Here is an 18,508-nt window from a genome sequence, read left to right on the forward strand (position 1 = left end):
ATTGAGAGCTATGGTGGAGGGTTAAGACACCAACTGTCCAATCATTACTCATGTTCCTGGAAAAACTCCAGCAGGCTTGCCCCTCTAGGAGAGAGCAGAGGAAGAGGAAATGTTATAAAAAAGGGACAAAAAAAAAAAAAAGGGGTGAAATACTCTGCATACTGTCTAAATGCGTGTCCTGACTTCAGCTGGGATAGAGTTAATTTTCTTCCTAGTACCTGGTACAGTGCTGAGGTTTGGATTTACGAGGAGAATGATGTTGATAAAACACTGATATTTTAATTGTTCCTAAGTAGTGTTTATACTAAGTTGAGGACTTTTCATCTTCTCGTGTCCTGCCGTGAGAAGGCAGGAGAGGCACAAGAGGCTGGGAGGGGATGTGGGCAGCACACTGACCTAGTCAGGCCAAAGAGACATTCCATACCATGGAACATCATACTCAGTCTATAAACTGGGAAGAAACTTGGCCAGGGTTCACATCTGGAAAACAACTGGGCATCAGTCTGTGAGGGGTGAGCAATTGCAATGTACAGAATTTGTTACATACATTCTAATTCTTTTCTCATTGCTCTTTGTATTATTTTCTTATTTTTTTTTCTGCCCCATCCAGCTGCTGAGGGAGGCGTGAGCAACTGGCTGGGTGGAGCTTAGTTGCTGACTGGGGTTAAAGTATGATACTGGGGCTGGAAAAGAAATATCAAGTGGAGCATGTACACCATTGTCAATATAAAATCAGGTTTTTTCCCCAGTAATATTCAACAGCATTTTCTTCTTTACTCCAAATAGTCCAACTTAAGGGCTTTCCAAAGACATAATTTTTGTCATCAGCTCTTCTGCAAAATGATCTTATGGTAAAGACCAGTAAGACCAGTTCTGGTTATGTTTTTCCTTTTTAATACATAAAACTTGCTTCTATATAAAATTTAGTCTCCAGTTGTAGTAAAGTGTAAAGTAAAAAAATCAAACCCGTCAGAAAAAGCCAATGGAAAGGTGGACCATTTTAGTTCCTGGTAACATTTGAACAGTAGGAGAGACTGTCACCATCTTCTGAAAATGAGCATCTACTTTCAGAAAAGGCTGCAAGTCTGCTGCTGATATGCTGCCCTTTTTTGATTACAACAAAGAAATTTTTCCCAATATAACCCTACATATTTCTGCACATAACTTTTACCACAGAACATAGTAATACTGTGCATAGCTCTCCTGGAGTATAATAATAATAAAAATACTCTGTTTATATGCACTTCCATTATTTTGTAGCAGGAAAACTGAAGCAATATAAATTCATTTTTATAGTGGTTGGTGTCAGTTAATACATTGTTTTTCCAGAAGTAATGTATAGTAATATAAATTTCCTGTTAAGTCTGTGTAGAACAACATTTAAGAGTCACTATTTGTGAATAACAGTTTATTTGTGACTGTGACATAATTTAATGCAAATATATTGGTCTAAAATGGATTGGTGTGATGTCAGATTGATGGTTTGTACTTTCGCTATGCAGAGTATTTATAAAGTCCATCATCCCACATGCATATAGAAGAAAAGATTATCAACTATTCACTATATGAATATGTAGTTTTATTAAAAGAGCTCTGGGGATGCATGTAAATCATGAAAGAAGAGCTTGTATTGTTTGTGCTATAAAACCTTGCTGAGATTCCCTTTAAATTTGTTTTATCCTACTTTTATACATCTGTGCATTTTATGTTTGCATACTTTTTTACTCTTTTTGTTTTGTTTGTTTTGGGGTTTATTTTTGTTTAAGCTCAAAATCTCTTCTGATATCCATATAGTTAAACCCACCTAAATTATTTCACTTCTTCAGATAAGTGTAAATCCTGAGTTGTTGGAAGTTTAACATAGAATAATGCATGGCGAAGTGTGTTTACTCTTGTTTTCACTTGGTGGGGTAACACTTCACAAGGTCAGCAGATCACAGTCTTTTTCAAGAGAGAGTGCAGAGGCTAAAAGGTCTGAGTTCTACTCTCCTAGCTGCTGCTTACATTTTTTGAATTATTCAGATGATTATGTTAAGTAACATACTTCACCTTAACGCACTTGTAATAGTCTTGTAATTGTGTGTTTTAAGTGTAAGCTGTCTGTAAGGCCAAGGGAAAGAGTGAGAGCTTGGGTAGGAAAAGAATGGTAGCTAAGAAGTGGGCAAAAGTGTGCCATGGTGAGTGTTGGATTTTCCCAAAATGCTCTCAGAAGCCTGAAGAAAGTGTTTCCTGCTGTTTGTGAGGAGTTTTCTGAAAGCTATTATCAACACAAGGTTGACATTTACCTGGCTAGTTTTGACCCAAGTTCTTGCTAAATATCATACAAAGGTGTATTGGGTCAGGCTGAGATGAACTCATTTTCCCTCAGCAACCCTCACCATGCTGTGCTTTGCATTGGTGCCCAGAAAGGTGCTGAGAGCACACCGATGTGCTGGTACTGCTGGGCAGGGCTGGCACAGCATCAGTGCTGTCTCTCAACACCCCTCTAGCAAGAGGCTGGGAGTGGGCAAGGCCCTGGAAAGGGACACAGCCAGGCCAGCTGACCCAAATTAACCAAAGGGCTGTTCCATGCCATAGGACATCAGCTCAGATGTAAAAGCTAACAGATGGAGAAGGAATGAAGTGGAATTCTTTATTTTACAAGTTTTGCCTTCTGGAGCAAGCACTGCACATGTTGCAGCCCTGCTCCCTGAGAAGGTGCTGAACACTGCTCACTTTTGGAAAGTAGAGATTAAATTTTCCTTTTTTTTTTTTTTTTTAATCCCCTCTTTAGTAACCTGCCTCATCTCAGCCCACTAATTGTTTTCCGTCTTGCTTTCTCCCCTCTGTCCTGCTGGGAAGGGGAATGAGAGAGCAGCTTGGTGGGCATTTGGCATCCAGCCAAGGTAAATCCACTACAAAAGGGAAGGCTCTTAACACAGAAAGGTGAAGTTTGAGGTATTGCTGAAGTCCTTAGAGTCTTGCTGAGAGTTGCAGGGAATAGACAGCAATTGCTGCCTACATTGAGAAATGCAGTTTGAGTCTTCAGGGAGTGATACCAACAGGTTACCTTGCTGTTATTCTTTTGTTGGTGTTTTTCTTTTCTTGTTTAGGGATATTTTTTTTACTAATTTTGGCCTTTTAAAAATTTCTGTTTGTGACAAATACTGACCTAATAACAAAGACATAAAAGAACAAATAAGAATGCTGAGGATTTATTTTGACTAACCTGAAGATATTCTGTTCTTTAAGCAAATTCTCTTACTCCTGCTTTTCTCTTTCTTGACTCCCTTTACCCTTTTGGTAAAGCAGTGTGATTAAAAGACATTGTACGGTAGCCAAACTGGAAAATGGAAAGGAAAAATTAACTTCAGACCATCAAAATGTGTACTTCAAACTAATGTTAGTTTATACTCCTTCTCCTGGGCACTTGAACTTTTATTTGTTTCTTTGTTTTAATTCCAGTTGAGTTCTCAAATTATTTAGGTTAATCTCAACATTCATTTTTATGAATTTGTGGGGGTGGATGAGGTTTGTGGTAATCACTGTTCTCTTTCTCTAGATGCTTGCTCTCTTTTTCTTTCTGACCTTTTGGAGCTTGGATTTCAAGCAAGGTGCTCATTACTGTGATAGCTTCTGTTCTTGTACCCATACCAGGGGGAAGAGAAGCATGAAACTAACTGGAATCACATAATTCCAGTCACTTTAACATTGTTACTTCTGCCTTAAGCATCAAATTTTGTGTTGCAGGAGAAGAAAAGAGTCATGGAATGAGATGAGCCTAGAGGCTTCTCCCACCTTGGCATTTAGACCAAAGGTGTAGGAGGTGTTTGTACCATCAAATGTAGAGCCCTGTACCCAGTTTCAACTGAATACGAAACATTTATTTTATAAAACACTGCACAAAAAGTATTTTGCATATTTTTGAGCAATCATGTCTGTTCTCTTTTTACCTCACACACTTTGATGTGGTTTAATGTCAAATTTCATACACTGTGTACATGCCCTGGTGTGTACCCATGTTCTTTCCCAAACACAAATGTACATGCACAAAAAATCATGCTCCCAAAGAAAATGTCATGTGCAGCAGTGCACATTCATGCCTCTTTTCAGATGTAAGGAAATACTGTAGAGCATCCCTATGAAAAATGAAATGTTGCCTACAGGAAGTCTCTCAATGACGCAGCACAGAGGGATTGTCACTTCATGTCAACCTTCACCCACTGTCCTGGGACACTGGAGAAAAGCAGCAGCCTGTGATTTTAGCTAAGTTCTCCTAAACCTTCTTATGACAGATGAAAGTGCTCTGCATATCTCTAAACTATTTACTTCTAGGCTTTTTTGACTACTTGAATTTATTATTAATGTGCCAAGTTGTGTCGTTCGTACCAAGGGTCAGACCATCATTTATATTTTGCTTGTAGACTGAAATAAATTTCACTGGCGGGAGAGACCACTCAGTCTTTCCCACTGGTAGCACAGCACCTTGAACTTCCTTTGATCCACTGGATTTTAATTAATTTTTGCTCTATGTAAAACTTCAGTCTTCTTTGATAATATATATCCAAGGAGTGTCATGCATGAGGCTCACTGCAAGTTGCATGGAAGAAAATAAGCTTATTGAAAGCAGACAGAAATATATGTCAATATATTGAATAGAAATAACATTTTAAATCAAAAATCTGCCAGTTTGAAAAATCTTGTCAATTTGAGGGAGGAAGGTGTTTCGTTGGGTTCAGAGTTTCTCCAGGCTGTCACTTATGCTCACCTCTATCTTTCAGCATGTGTGTATTCAAATCTAGGTGAGCTGCTCTGATAAAAAGGAATTGTGTATGTAGGCAGAAATATCTTGTAAGCTGTAAAGGGAGATAACTAAGTGCTTTTGCCTGGTGTTGATGGGATTACCAGGTGCGGTGAATCACTTGGGCAAAGAGGCCTGAGGTGACATTTCAGACTTGTTATTACACCAGGGATATTGGCTCTGTTTAAAATGAGGAGGTAGGGTCATCTTAGTGTTGTTCAGTTCAAAGCTTTGAAAACATCTGCTATTGTAAAGATTTGAAGAGAGTAGTCTTGATCCTTCTGCACATGAAGAGGTCAAAAGCTGAAAGAAATGGCAGCTGAGCTGGTGTGTTTCCCAATGTTCAGCCCTCTCTTTTAAATGAGGATTTCTTTTAAAACAACAAATCATAAGAAGATGTGACTGAGAACTATTTTATAAGAATTTTGGAAGAAGCTGTATAACAGAAGCCCTTCCTTGCCTTTGATTTTTTCCTTTTAAAAGAATTTTAGAACCACGTAGTCCTTGTCCTAAGATACGCTTATTACAGAGTTCAGTGATGTTCCCTGAAGTTGTAATCTAGCTTGAACTGTTTCCCCTGGCTATACTACGAGACAATTTGACTTTACATGGAGTTTTGAAAACTGTGTGTGGGGATAACGTTAATGTTTCAACTTCATGCTCTCTCTGCACTGCAAATGACAAAATACACTTTGAAGTGCTTTTTTCACACACTCTACCATTGCCTTTTGCATGCAAATGAATATTAATAAAAATAGACCTGTGCTCACTTTTGGTTTTAATAGGATGTTCTGTCATCTCTTTCATTTTTCTGTCTCTTCAATTTCCTATTTTTAAACTTCCATTTTGTTTGTAGTGCCAGGCCCTATACCTGCCAAATCAGTGAAAGGAACTCCTTTTGAAGACAAGATCTTCCTCAACTGGAAGGAACCTGTGGATCCAAACGGCATCATTACTCAATATGAGGTAATCATTAAACACCTAAGAAGCATAGGATGGGGCTAGGGAGGTGCACCAAGAGAGGTGGCTGACAGTGGGTATTTATGCTCTGTACATGCTCCTTTCATTTACTGAATATACCATTTTCTGTAGTGATTAGATGCTCAAAATTTGTAATTGTGGTGCATGTGACTGTCCATCCCTGTCAAGTGCCTTAAAAATCTTTTATTGTTACTATACACCATTCCAAAGCAATGACAACCATGATCTGCAAAATTTTCTTAATTAGAAGAACTTACTTACTTGAAAAATAAGATTGTTATTAAATTTGGAGCAATGTGTTTTTGGCTTTGTTAGATTTTTAGATAGCACCCTTTTAGAAAACCTCTGTATAAATTCTGTTTAAATTGTATTTAATTTATGAGCCTTCTGGGGAGCTCCACAGGAAGACAGCAGACAACATAACCTGATGTGAGCAACAAACACCACACTTTCCAGCACTCCTCTTTAAAAGCAACAGAAAATATAACTTTGTGTATTAGTGAATTATAGGAAGGGAAACTGAACAAAGCCCCTTTAAAATCTATTTATTTATTTATTTAATGCAGAGAAAATTCACCAAATTGTGTGGGTTAAACCAGGTGAGCAGCTTGACCCTGCTCAGCCATTCACTCACTTCCCCTCAGTGGAATGTAACAGTGACATTTTCCATACATGGACTATGTAAAAGCAGTTGATGAATGGGATAAAAACAGGTAAATGCTTCCTTAGCTTTTAGTTGGAAACAGGAGTAGTGACAGTGGCTGTGAGAGAGCAGCTACAAAGAAAGCAAATTGTGAAGCCCAAAATGCTCAATAGTGATTTTATAGCCAGCAAGGGAGTGTGTTATCCAACAGTAATGATGAAGTGTGCCTGCATAGCCTTTCAAGTAGGGCAAACTCTTCAATAGTGCTCATGAAATTCTCATTGGTTTAGTGCTGGATTTGGCATTGTTGAGTTAATGGTTGGAATCAATGATCTGAAGGATCTTTTCCAACCTAAATGATTCTCTGATTCTGTGGTATCCCCAAGATAAAAGGGTAGCTAGATGAGTGTGTGTCCTTTGTTTGCTTTCCAGCCAAGCTAACCTAAATCCCTTGCACCAAAACCTTTAAGAGTTGTTGCAAAAATAATTGTTTTTACAGGTCAGCTATAGCAGTATACAGTCATTTGATCCCGCAGTGCCGGTGGCAGGACCTCCACAAACAGTATCTAAGCTGTGGAACAGCACACACCACGTCTTCTCTCACCTGCACCCTGGTACTACTTACCAGTTCTTCATACGTGCAAGCACAGTCAAAGGGTTTGGACCAGCAACTACGATCAATGTAACAACCAACATCTCAGGTAAAAACAAACAACAGCATTAAGGAAAAAGAGGGAAGGGGAGGGGGGAAACATCCTTTGAATATTTTTATATGGTTTGAGAAATTGTGAAATGCTTAAAACCTCCACAAAATATTAAAATGTTAAGAAATTATGTTGCTAAAAATGTTTGTGCATGTATTCACCACAACAGGGTAGCATACGTTCAGGGATAAATCCTTGCATGAGGTGAAAATTGCTCAGCTGTAGTTGTGAACTGTTTTTTCTGTGTAATCTAGTACTTTCATCCAAAGATTTTCAAGTGCTGTGTAAACCTGAACTAATTAGGCCTTTCAACACTTCGTAGGTCACTAAGAAGTGCATCTGTTTTGCAGGTTAGTAAATTAGGTGCAGAAAATTACTGACTTACTGAAGGTGACACCACTTAGCAGCACACAGCTGTAACAGGGTCAGGGCAGTTGGGACAATGTATGAATTTCTTTTGCCAGATTCATATAGGTGTGCTTCTTTGTGCCTTTATTCATTTATTTCAGTGCACCAACTTCAATATTTTTTGTCTTAATTATGCACTGTAAACTCTAGAAGACAGTAACATCAAATGAAATGCTCTGATATTTTTATTTTCTTAAATTTCAATGTTCTTTTCAAAAAAATAAGAGTGGCTTATGCAGTTGATAGCAGAAAATAAGTAAATGCTATATTCAGAGAAACTTGATTTTGTGACATGGTGGCTTAGGAGCTTGACAGAGATCAAAGGAGTCAGTCATTTACAAATTTAAACAGCACAAAGCAGGCTATTTTCTTCATCATCTGTCATAATGAAACTCAGATTGTCCTGTAAAGGGAAGTTAATAATGTGGTGGAATACAGCTTTTTGTGCGACACTGTTCATGTAGTCTCCTCACAGTACATGAAAACACACGCATAAATCAAAATGTGAGAAAATTCAAGGCAAAGGTCCTTGAATTATGTAGCAAATGAAATGCTGTAATCATGGCTAACTGGAACAGTTTGTAGAATTCCACCCTAGAACTTAAGCACTAGCACTCTTCATACTCCTGTCCCTTCTAAACAACCCAACCAAATGCACCAAAAAAATCAAATGATGTGTTCTGTTTATTTAACTATTAGATTGTTTTGAAGTCTGATATTTTACTCAGGTTGTTTCAAGGTGTTTCTTCACAACAAATTCTAGTTCATAAATTTTCAGATACAATGGTGGTGTAGTATCTGCATACTTGTCTTCTAACTCCTTTTTAGAAGGAAGTGTATATCTTGCTAGCATGTCTGATATTTCAGTATTTTGAGAAAAAAGTACCTCAGTGTGTTTGGATTATTTAGGACTGCAGTGAATTCAGGCTTCTTCAGATATGCCCTCCTTTTCCACTCAGAAATGATGGGAATTTTGTCTAGAATCCAGTATGGTACAACTTTCTAGAGAGAGTATACATCTTGTTAAATGGCAAAACATGGTTAATGCTAAGAAAGCTCAAAGGCAGGCTGTGATACCCATTGTATCTGAACTTTATCCTGTTCTTTTTGTCTTGCTTTACACTGAACTGTTGTCTAGTTCTACGCTGCATGACTGGTATTTTATATGGAGCAATGCATGTTTCGAAAAATGCTAACTTTAGTTTAATGAGGAGTGAAATTATTCCTTTTAACTAAGCTTACAAGTGGTTACCGTGATTCTAGTGAACATGGTGTAAGCAGTAATTTTAAAATGAACATTAAATGAACATTAGTTTTATAAAATATTATTTCCTGAAATAAGAACAGGTTTTACATTTGTCTAGGATCTAGGACTAATGAAGCAAGGCTTTTAATCTTTCAGAGCTCTTCTATCTATTGATATAGTATTGTAAAATTATTATGACTTAAATGATTGATGTCCTGCTTGAAAACATCCTTTTGTGAAAGTTCATTTTGAGATATACAGGCTTCATTAATGATTTTATAAAGATACAGTCACATATTTAAAAGAAAACACAAACACACAGTTTTCAAACTTATGAAAAATTAGTAATTATTAGAAAGCTATTACAGTAATTTTACGATTATAAGCCGCACCATTTTGACTAAAATTTTGGTCCGAACCTGAAGTGCGGCTTATAATCAGGTGCGGCTTATATATGAACAAAGAACAAAAAGTTGCTGTTTTAGTTTGGAGGACAGGTGTCTGCTGAGAAAGGCAGGAACTTCTCTTTGAAATGGAGGATGTAAACCCCCTCTCTCCAAATTATTATAATTTGGAAATCAAGGGGCTTTCAGGCAAAGATATGGGAATTAGGAATAACAGTTCATTTCTAGGGAAATCAAAATAGAAATACAGTACTACAAAGAAACAAACTCCAAACCCTGACAAAGTCAGAGTACAGCCTGACACCCCGTCAGGCAGGGTGTTGGTAGCAGTCCCATTAAATGGTGGCTGCATCCTCCTGCAGTGACAGATGTGATTCAGTTGGAGCAGTGCTCCTGTACAAGGTGCAGTTTCCCTCTAAAGGTCCAGTGGTGATGTGGAGAAATCCGGTTTTCCACTGGAGTCCAGTGGAGAAAGGGGCTACCTTAGTGTCCCAAAGCCTCTGTTTTTATCTTGGTAAGAAATGTTGGGCTCTTCCCCCTGGTTGGAGCAACTTTCAATGGGATGTAGTAATTTTATCAGTCCCACAGTGGGACTCAATGGGCCATTAGCAGAAAATGACTCGCTGGAGGAAGGATAGGGTGTGAAAAGATAAAGAACAATGCCCTGCCTGGTTTCAATGGATGGCCCATTATCAGATTATCTGCCATTGAGATAAGGATCACTATCCCCACCCTCAAGAGATGGTGATAGAACAGATACCTTTGATCACACTCTGTATTGTAATATGCGGCTTATAATCAGGTGCGGCTTATATATGGACAAAAAACAAAAAGTTGCTGAAACCCAGAAGTGCGGCTTATACTCAGTGCGTCTTATAATCGTGAAATTACTGTACTTTCTGATCCACAGAAAGTCTCGTTTCTTTCCTTGCACTGGGGCTGAAGTTGGCAACAGTATTACCAGTGAGGACTGTAACAGGCAGCAGATTAAAGCTGGATGGTTGAATTAATTGCCAACACTAGCCATCTCACCCACAACAAATATTGTTGCCATGAAGGAGTAACACTCAATTGGTGAATCAGTTCCTGAACTGCTTCTGGTTTTAACTTTGATTTTGTGCTTTCATAGTAGTTTTGAAGCTGATTAATGAGCAGCTTGGCCATCCATTGATAGAAATGGCATGGGAATAGATTCCCTGATCCAGTTCTCGTCCACAAATGCATGTCTATATAAGTCCAATTTTCCTGAACACTGGTTGGTTTTAGCATTGTTTCCCATGATGTTCAAGAGAAAAACTGAAAGGTTCTTAAATTGTTGGAGGAGGATGGTAGAAGCTGGATCTTTGACCTGGTGATCATAGTTATTTGCAGGGTAGAAAAATTGAGGCCAAAAAGGGGGTTTTCTTTTAGTTTAGGGTTTCTTGTCAGTCTCCTCCTCCCTCTATTTCTGTCCTTGAATAAAGCTGCTTCAAGTTGAGAGGTCATGATTTGATGGGAAGTGGTTAGGGATACAATTACCAATTGTTTATAAAGTCCCATTTATGCCACAGTAAAAGATTGTGCCTAACTGGAAAAACTGTTTGAAAATACTCACATGGCTGACAAAAATTGTGGCTTTGCTCAATATTCCAAACAGCCACAACCTCATAAAAATTCAAAATGTTTTCACTGATTTCTTTCTTGTTCTTTTCCTTCCTGCTCAACATTAATCAGCTCCCACTTTACCAGACTATGAAGGAGTCGATGCATCTCTCAATGAAACTGCTACTACAATAACTGTACTCTTGAGACCTGCACAGGCCAAAGGTGCACCTATCAGGTAAAATAAAAAAATATTACAAAAAATCAAGAAGATTTACTTTTTTAATTGAATATTTTTTTTTTATCACCGTACATAGAGCCATAGATTTCTGAGTGATATTCTTTTAACATCACTATTTTTTTTTCCTACCTACACCTAGCTTGACAATAGACGTGTAATTAAATAAATTCTGGGTTTGGCAGAGATTTTTTTAAAAGATAGTCATGACCTGAATCATTCAGCTACCTGACCTGTTTGATATAGGGTCCCCAGAACCACCTTCTGGCCATTATAATTTCATTTTACTTTCTCACAGTGCCTCAGAAATATGAGGCTGAAAGGTGTTTGTCAGAAGGTGGAATTGAAAATAACACTTCTTCTCCAGTGCTTCAAAGTCAGCTACTCTATAGCATATGTGTATGATTGGAAAATTGTAAGCTATGGAGAAATAGGAGAATAATAGTGATGAATACAAACTATTTGACCTTTTTCTTCTGAGAGTGCTTCTTACTAGGAATCATGTAGCAAGCTATTAAATTTTATTTGGCGTGTCCTCTAATCATATTAAAATGTTTCATTTATGTTAACTTTGAGGGGTCTTTCCCTTTCTGCTCTCTGTTGAGAGATAATTTAATTTTGTTTGCAAAGATTAGTCCACATCCTGCTCTTTACTTCTACTTGTTAGTGTAAAAATTTTATGATATTATTTGATTCCATTTGTGTTTTACTGATGTGGCTGCATCAGCAATATTCAGGGGCAGGGTTGACTAATTGGGGGTTAATTAGCTGCTGAGCATCAGAAGGTTTTCATGTTATTACCCTTGTGACATTTTAGAGAAATGCAGGCTAATGCATTTCATTCTGTGTTACATTAAGTCTGCTATCAAGGCTCAGTTGATGTCGAGTCATGTGCCCAAGCCCTAAAAGCAAAGGAAAATTAACTGTTTCTTAAGTCTATTTCCATTAAGAGGAATGTATGCTTTACATGAATGTCGTGGGGGGATGAGTCACACACCTATATGCATTTTTATGTGCTTATCATATAATTACTTTTATGATTGATATTATCAAGTTGGTTTTTTTTTAATTATGTCATAGAAGATAATCCAGATTCATCCGCTTTTCAGGAGATTTTGTCATGTTGTATTTTGAATTGTAATCCCACATATCATTCATTTCTGAGGAATTGAACTGGGGCAAACCTAGGATTTTTGGGGAACAGGACTGCTTTCAGTACAGGACTTGGATTCTTAAAATAGGGATTTTTTTTTTTTTTAATTGATACCATGGAAACCAGACTTGTGGTCTGAAAATGCTCCCAAATCTGCAGGTGCTTAAACTTCACTGTATGCCTTTGTAGGTGCTTTTAAAGACTTCCAAGTGTCCTGCTGCTGGCCATATTGAAAGCTATCCTTGTTTGGGAAATGTGGTATCTTTCACTCATGTAATCCATGCCACATCCTTTCCATCTTGTATCTGGCCACCTGAGGGAGCTGAGGCAAATTGTTGCCCGGAGCCTGCCTGCCGGACACCACTGGGATCCACTGATGGTGGTGGTGCACATCATCTTTACAGCAGCTGCTCCAGGGCACTCCTGTGCTGATAACAGCAGGCTTCCACCTTCAATCCCACCACACACCTTCAAGCGGTCAGTCTTTAGTTCTGGGCTTCTCTCCTGGAGGGGTGGTTCTTTTGTGAACTGGTAGAATAATAGGATGTGGCTAGAGAATTACTCATGGAACTAGAAAATTACTCAGCCTAGCTGAAGAAGTTCTGATTTCTCTGCTCTGTGCTTGCTGCAGAGCGAACCTACAGCACACAAACTCACATTTATTCTGTCAGTTTTCCTCTTAGCATCCTCAGTTTAATGGCATGAGCTTGTGGCCTATGAAGATGGTAGAAAGGATCTAAGTAATAAATGTCAATGGACAGTTTAATAGCGATAGTTTCATAGAGTACAGTAATTTCACGAATACAAGCCGCACCAATTTGACTAAGATTTTGCTCCTAAACCGGAAATGCGGCTAATAATCAGGAGCGGCTAATACAACCTCAGAAGTGCCTGCCAGAGTGCTGAGCCGAGCAGCTGCAAAGTCGGCATTTTGCGATTGTTACAAATCGCTACTCTGTTGCACCGCGGGTGGAGCCTGGCTCCTTGTAGGCAGCACGGGGGGCGGGGAGAGAGGCAGGAGAGCTCTCTTTCCTCCTCTGCCACAGCCCAGGGGAGAGACGGGGGGGGGGCCCCGCGCCGCCATTGCCGCGGCCCGGGGAGGGGGGTGGAAGCCCGCGCCGCCATTGCTGCGGCTCGGGGAGCCGACGGGAGCCCCGCGCTGCCATTGCTGCGGCCCGGGGAGGGGGGAGGAAGCGCGCGCCGCCATTGCTGCGGCCCGGGGAGGGGGGGGAAGCACGCGCTGCCATTGCTGCGGCTCGGGGAGCCGACAGGAGCCCCGCGCTGCCATTGCCGTGGCTCGGGGAGCCGACGGGGTGCTTTGTCCCCGCCCGCTGCCGCGGCGGCAGGAGTGGGGAAACTCTGTCCCTGCCCGCCGCCGGTGCCACGGGCGCGGGAAAGCTCCGTCCCCGCCTGCCGCCACTGCCGTAGGAGCGGGGGAAGCTCCGTCCCTGCCTGCCACCGCGGGGCAGCGCCGACCCGGGGTGACCGAGCCCAGTGGCAGCGGCGGCCGGCCCCGAGCGGCAGCACCGGGCTGGGCCACCTGGCCCCGTCAGCGGCCCCTAGCGGGCCGAGCCTGCACAGCCTTAGCTCAGCCAGTAAACCCCGCCCTCCCGCGGTTCTGTTACTAATTGCACGCGGGTCCTCGCTGCGAACGACAGAGCGGCTTATATTCGTGTGCGGCTTATCTATGGACAAAAACCGAAATGTTTGCCAACACTCAGAGATGCGGCTTATACTCAGTGTGGCTTGTATTCGTGAATTTACTGTATTAATAACTGTTGTTTGACTGTGTTCTCAAAAGAGCATACTTCTTTTGTCCATTCTGTCATCTTCCCTCTCCACTTGAGTTAATTTCTAAAACCTAACATCAAATTTCTAGTATCAAGAGGTCAAGGAAGTAAGTTCTTTACCATAACTGGAGACTTGGCTTTTCTTAAAATCAACCAGGAATGAAAGGCATTCTCCAGGGGAATGCAGAAGACATGACGTTATTGTCTTTTCTGAAGTTATGCTTATTGCAGTTGGGTACTTTTCACCAGCTTCTTAATAGGGGGTTAAATGTACCACGCTGAAATTCTGAATTGATTCAAAGAATTTTGCTAAACTTTATGATAAATTTTAGTGAAGCTTCACTCCATCCACACTGCAGTTTTGTTCCCTCTAGAAGCTGTGTTACTGCCATAATGAGTGTTACTAGGTAGGTGGGGAAAAAAATGGATCACCATACCTGCAGTTGTGATAGAGTAGAAGAGACTCAGATGCTGCTCTATAGCCTGACCCTGAAGAATAGAGCTGGCTTTTTGAAACGTTTTGTTTCTACCCCATCCTGTAATCTCTGAAGCTGTAGATTGTAATTTCATTTAATATCAGTAGATTCATGTTAAAAAAAAAAAAGGAGAAAAGGAAAAAAGAAATAGGAAAAGAAAAAAAAGTTTAGTCAGATACTTTTTTGCTTTTACAAATGGACTTATGCTGTGATTTCCATCATAGCCTCCCCATCAGCACAGCCCGTCAGCAAGCAGATGTTCCTTAAGTATAATCTATGTGTGGTATTTCTTTAAGACACTGCCTGGCTGCCCTAATAGTCACAGTTTTAACATGACTCTAATCATACCTTCTCTGTCAGGTTTTATTGTGCAATCCCTAGCATACTTTATGGCCTCCTGGACTTTTAAAACAAAATTACAAACTAGAAATGCAGAGGGAGAGAAAGCTGGATGGCTCAGGCTCACTTTGAAGCACATATTGCTTCACCATCAATCTTGTGGATGAGATTCCAGTCAGTAGAAGCAATGGTGCTTCGGTGATTCATTTGAAGATGTGATTTGTTGCTGTTGTTTTTCTGAAGGTTCCTAACTGTGTACCAGAAAAACAATTTTTTATTTTCAAATCCTACTGCTGATGAGGATTACAAAGTGTGTACATCAGAAACAGAGTAAATTTTTCATGATTAAATTTATATTTGATTGTTAAAGTGCTTTTCTTGTATTTCCTTATGAAGAATTAGGTTGTTTTCATTTTGCAGCAAGATTAATTAATGGGACCATGGCAGGGAGCAACTAAAACAATCATTGTCAATTAGAATTCCAAGAGCTGGGGCTGAAGCTTGGGCTCGTCAGTCAGTCTGGTGCTTGTCAAAGGAGAGGAAGATGTGTCTCCACTAGACACATAGAAAGAAATGTGTAGCAGGTATTTAAAATCTAGTTAGAATAGGACTAAAGTATGAACAGCATTCACCACTGCCATATCTCTTTGGGAGCCTGAAATTTTAGGGAGGGATAAAAAGGACAATGTCATCAGAGACCTCCTTCACCTGTTTGCAATTGTCTTGGTCAATAGGGAGGTGCTCTACAGGTTTTCTAAGTTAACCAAAAAAACCCAAAAAACAAACAAACAAAACAAACAAAAAAAAAAGAAAGTTTTGTCACAATAAATAGTTTCTTTATGGAAAATTTCATCTGAGGAGCACTTCAGCTGCTGTACCTTCAAATTATCTCTGCTTACCTGGCTCAGAAAAGTGTTTGGCCTTTATGATCCTGATGACTTATGTAGCAGGTCCTGAAATTTTTATTACTCTTCAGAATAGCTCAGAATTTATTTTGCTCATCAAGCAAAAGGAATATTGTCATCTAAGGTTTCTACTCCTCTCTCTTTATTTCCCTATTTTAATCCTTCTTTGCTATATGGAAAGACTGGAAAAAAATGCTATTGTAGGAATTCCCTCAGCTCCTATCACAAAAAACCCTCTCTGAATAGCTGAATTCTCACCAGCACAAAAATAAAATTTATAGAAAACCTAAGATAATTGAACCTAAGATTAATTATATGTAAAGACACAGAAATAAACAGAGTACATAGGTAAATTTTCACTAATACCTGATCTCAAAACACATTTGCAGCCAGTGAACACCATAACACCCTACTTTTCAATATGCAGATTTAGCTTTGACTTGTTTCATCACGTTACAGCAGGATGTCCTGTCCTAACATTGTTATGTGCACATAGAGTAACAGTGCTGCTCTGGAGCCACTGCAGTATTTAGTAAATGGGTTTAAACAGATGGTATCACAAAGGGCCCAGAGGTAAATGACTGTATTCCTCCATGTCTTGTTAGCTTATAATGCTGCATGAAAAATAAAGCCAGATCACCTATCTAAAGAGGATAGGCAAATATTTATTTAAATGTACTTTGTGAAAATACATTAAAAAAAAAATTAAAAAGCTTTGTTTGAGACTTACAACTATTTCTGTCATTTGCTACTTTTTCTATTATGTAAGTGTAGATGACTACAATATATATGCCTGTCTTATTTTCTACATATTGCAGCTTTTCATATGTAGGGGTCCAAAAAGCATTTTTTGAATTTATTTTATATAAATTACAGTAATTTCATGACCATAAGGCGCACCAGATTATAAGGCGCATTTTTTTTTTGCAGCGAGGAGCCGCGCGGCACTCAACAAAGTAATGAATTACTGGCAGGTGCTCAATTTGCAAACATTTTTCAAAGATCGGTGTAGCCTTTAAACGCAGCCTCAGGTGCCCTCCCTGTGCAGCGGGCCCTGGCACTCCCGCCCGCCCCCGGCGCTGGCTGGCACAGCTCGTGGATCCCGGCTCACACCGCACGGCTGCGCTGCATCCCGGCTTCCCCCCGGCCGGCAGCATTGCCGTTTCTTGCCGCCTTCCCGCGGCCGCGCCACTTGTCGCCACTTTGCCGCGACCACAGAGGCTGCACCGCTGCCGCTTTTCGGTGGCCACAGGGGCTTTACTGCCGCCGCTTTCCCGCAGCCGCCCAGGCCACACCGCCGCTGCTCCGATGCTGCTGCCAGGTGGGCTCTGCTCAGGGCTGTGGCGGGCTTGCATTTCTTGTTCCCCCCGGGCCGGCACCACCCATCTTCTCGTTCCCCCTGCCCCCAAGTCCGGGGTGGCGCCGCCCGGCTTCTTGTTCCACCCACGCCCAGGCCGCAGCCAGTAGCAGCTCCCTCCCTCCCCTCGCGGCTCCTACTGGCCATGGCCACCCACTACCGCCCTCACCTCGCAACTCGGTGCTGCCATGGCACCGCCCCCCCATTGTGGCTCATACTTTCGGTTTGGCAAATTTCATAATTTTGTCCATTATATAAGGCGCACCGGACTATAAGGCGCACTTCCAGGTTCCGGGGAAAAATTTAGTCAAAAGGGTGCGCCTTATAGTCATGAAATTACTGTACAGTAATTTCACAAATACGAGCCACACCGTTTTGACCAAAATTTGCTCCCATACCGGAAATGCGGCTAATACTCAGGAGTGGCCAATATGTGAATAATTTTCTGACATTTTTAACCCCGGGAGTGCAAACCAAGTCAGTGCAAACTGCAAAGTCGAGCTCCTGCCAGTAAAGCCCTGCATTTGCGCGGTTGTTACAAATAGATTACTCTGTTGTGCGGCGGGTGGAGCTGCTCCGTGCAGGCAGCACAGGGGGTGGGGAAGGTGGGGCAGCTCTCTCCTGCTGGCCCTGCGGCTCGGGGGAGGTAGGGGCTCTCTCCTGCTTGGCCCCGGGGCTCAGGGGAAGGTGGGGCAGCTCTCTCCTGCTTAGCCCTGCAGCTCGGGGGAAGCAGGGGCTCTCTCCTGCTTGGCCCCTTGGCTCGGGGGGCTGCCGTCCCCGCGTACCGCCGCCACAGGAGCAGGCAGACTACATCCCCGCCTCCCATCGCCGCCGCAGGTGCCGGCGGGCTCTGTGTCCCCCCCTGCTGCCGTGGGCCAGCACCGGGCCGGGGTGACCGAGCGGCCCCGCCGAGCGGCAGCACCGAGCTGGGCCACCCAGCCCTGTCGGCAGCCCCGAGCCCTCATGGCTCGAGCCGAGCCAGTAAACCCCGCCCTGCCGCGGTTCTGTTACTAATTGGCAACTTTGTTGCGCGCGGGTCCTCGCTGCGAACGACAGAGCGGCTTATACTCAGGTGTGACTTATTTATGGACAAAAAACAAAATGTTTACCAACACCCGGCGATGCGGCTTATACTCAGTGCAGCTTGTATTCGTGAATTTACTGTAATTTATTTTAAATGTTTTCAGGACCTTCACATTTTATTGTGATCTCATGCTTAAAATTTTGCCATATCTTTTATATCCCATTCAAAAATTACAGTGTTCTTTTAAAGAATACTATAAAAAGACTTATATCCAGTTGGATTCTCATGCTCTTCATCTTGAATTTTTTGTTTTGGTCTCCAAAAGACTTGACCCTTAAAAAGGAGATGTGTCTTAAAATGAAGATGCCCCATTTATCCCTTAGTCTATAATATGGAGGGGAAAAAAGGGTTGCTTTAGTAACTGTGGTGTGTCTCATTTTCAGAGCTGTGTGGCAAACCAGGCTGTTCCAGGGGACCAT

At 41.3% G+C, this 18,508-nt stretch overlaps 1 protein-coding gene across 17 annotated transcripts in view; it reads left to right on the plus strand.

Moving 5' to 3' along the window:
- The window catches only part of PTPRK (protein tyrosine phosphatase receptor type K), a 370,095-nt gene that overhangs the window by 277,689 nt on the left and 73,898 nt on the right, over nt 1–18,508 (plus strand). For all 17 annotated transcript variants that reach the window (XM_033053758.1, XM_033053762.1, XM_033053760.1 and 14 more), the window contains exons 9-11: nt 5,637–5,746; nt 6,904–7,105; nt 10,880–10,985. In XM_033053758.1, the coding sequence (XP_032909649.1) occupies nt 5,637–5,746; nt 6,904–7,105; nt 10,880–10,985 (418 nt within the window). The remainder of the gene's footprint in view (nt 1–5,636; nt 5,747–6,903; nt 7,106–10,879; nt 10,986–18,508) is intronic.

The sequence above is a fragment of the Catharus ustulatus genome, chromosome 3 (assembly GCF_009819885.2).
Source record: "Catharus ustulatus isolate bCatUst1 chromosome 3, bCatUst1.pri.v2, whole genome shotgun sequence".
Taxonomy (NCBI): Eukaryota; Metazoa; Chordata; class Aves; order Passeriformes; family Turdidae; genus Catharus; species Catharus ustulatus.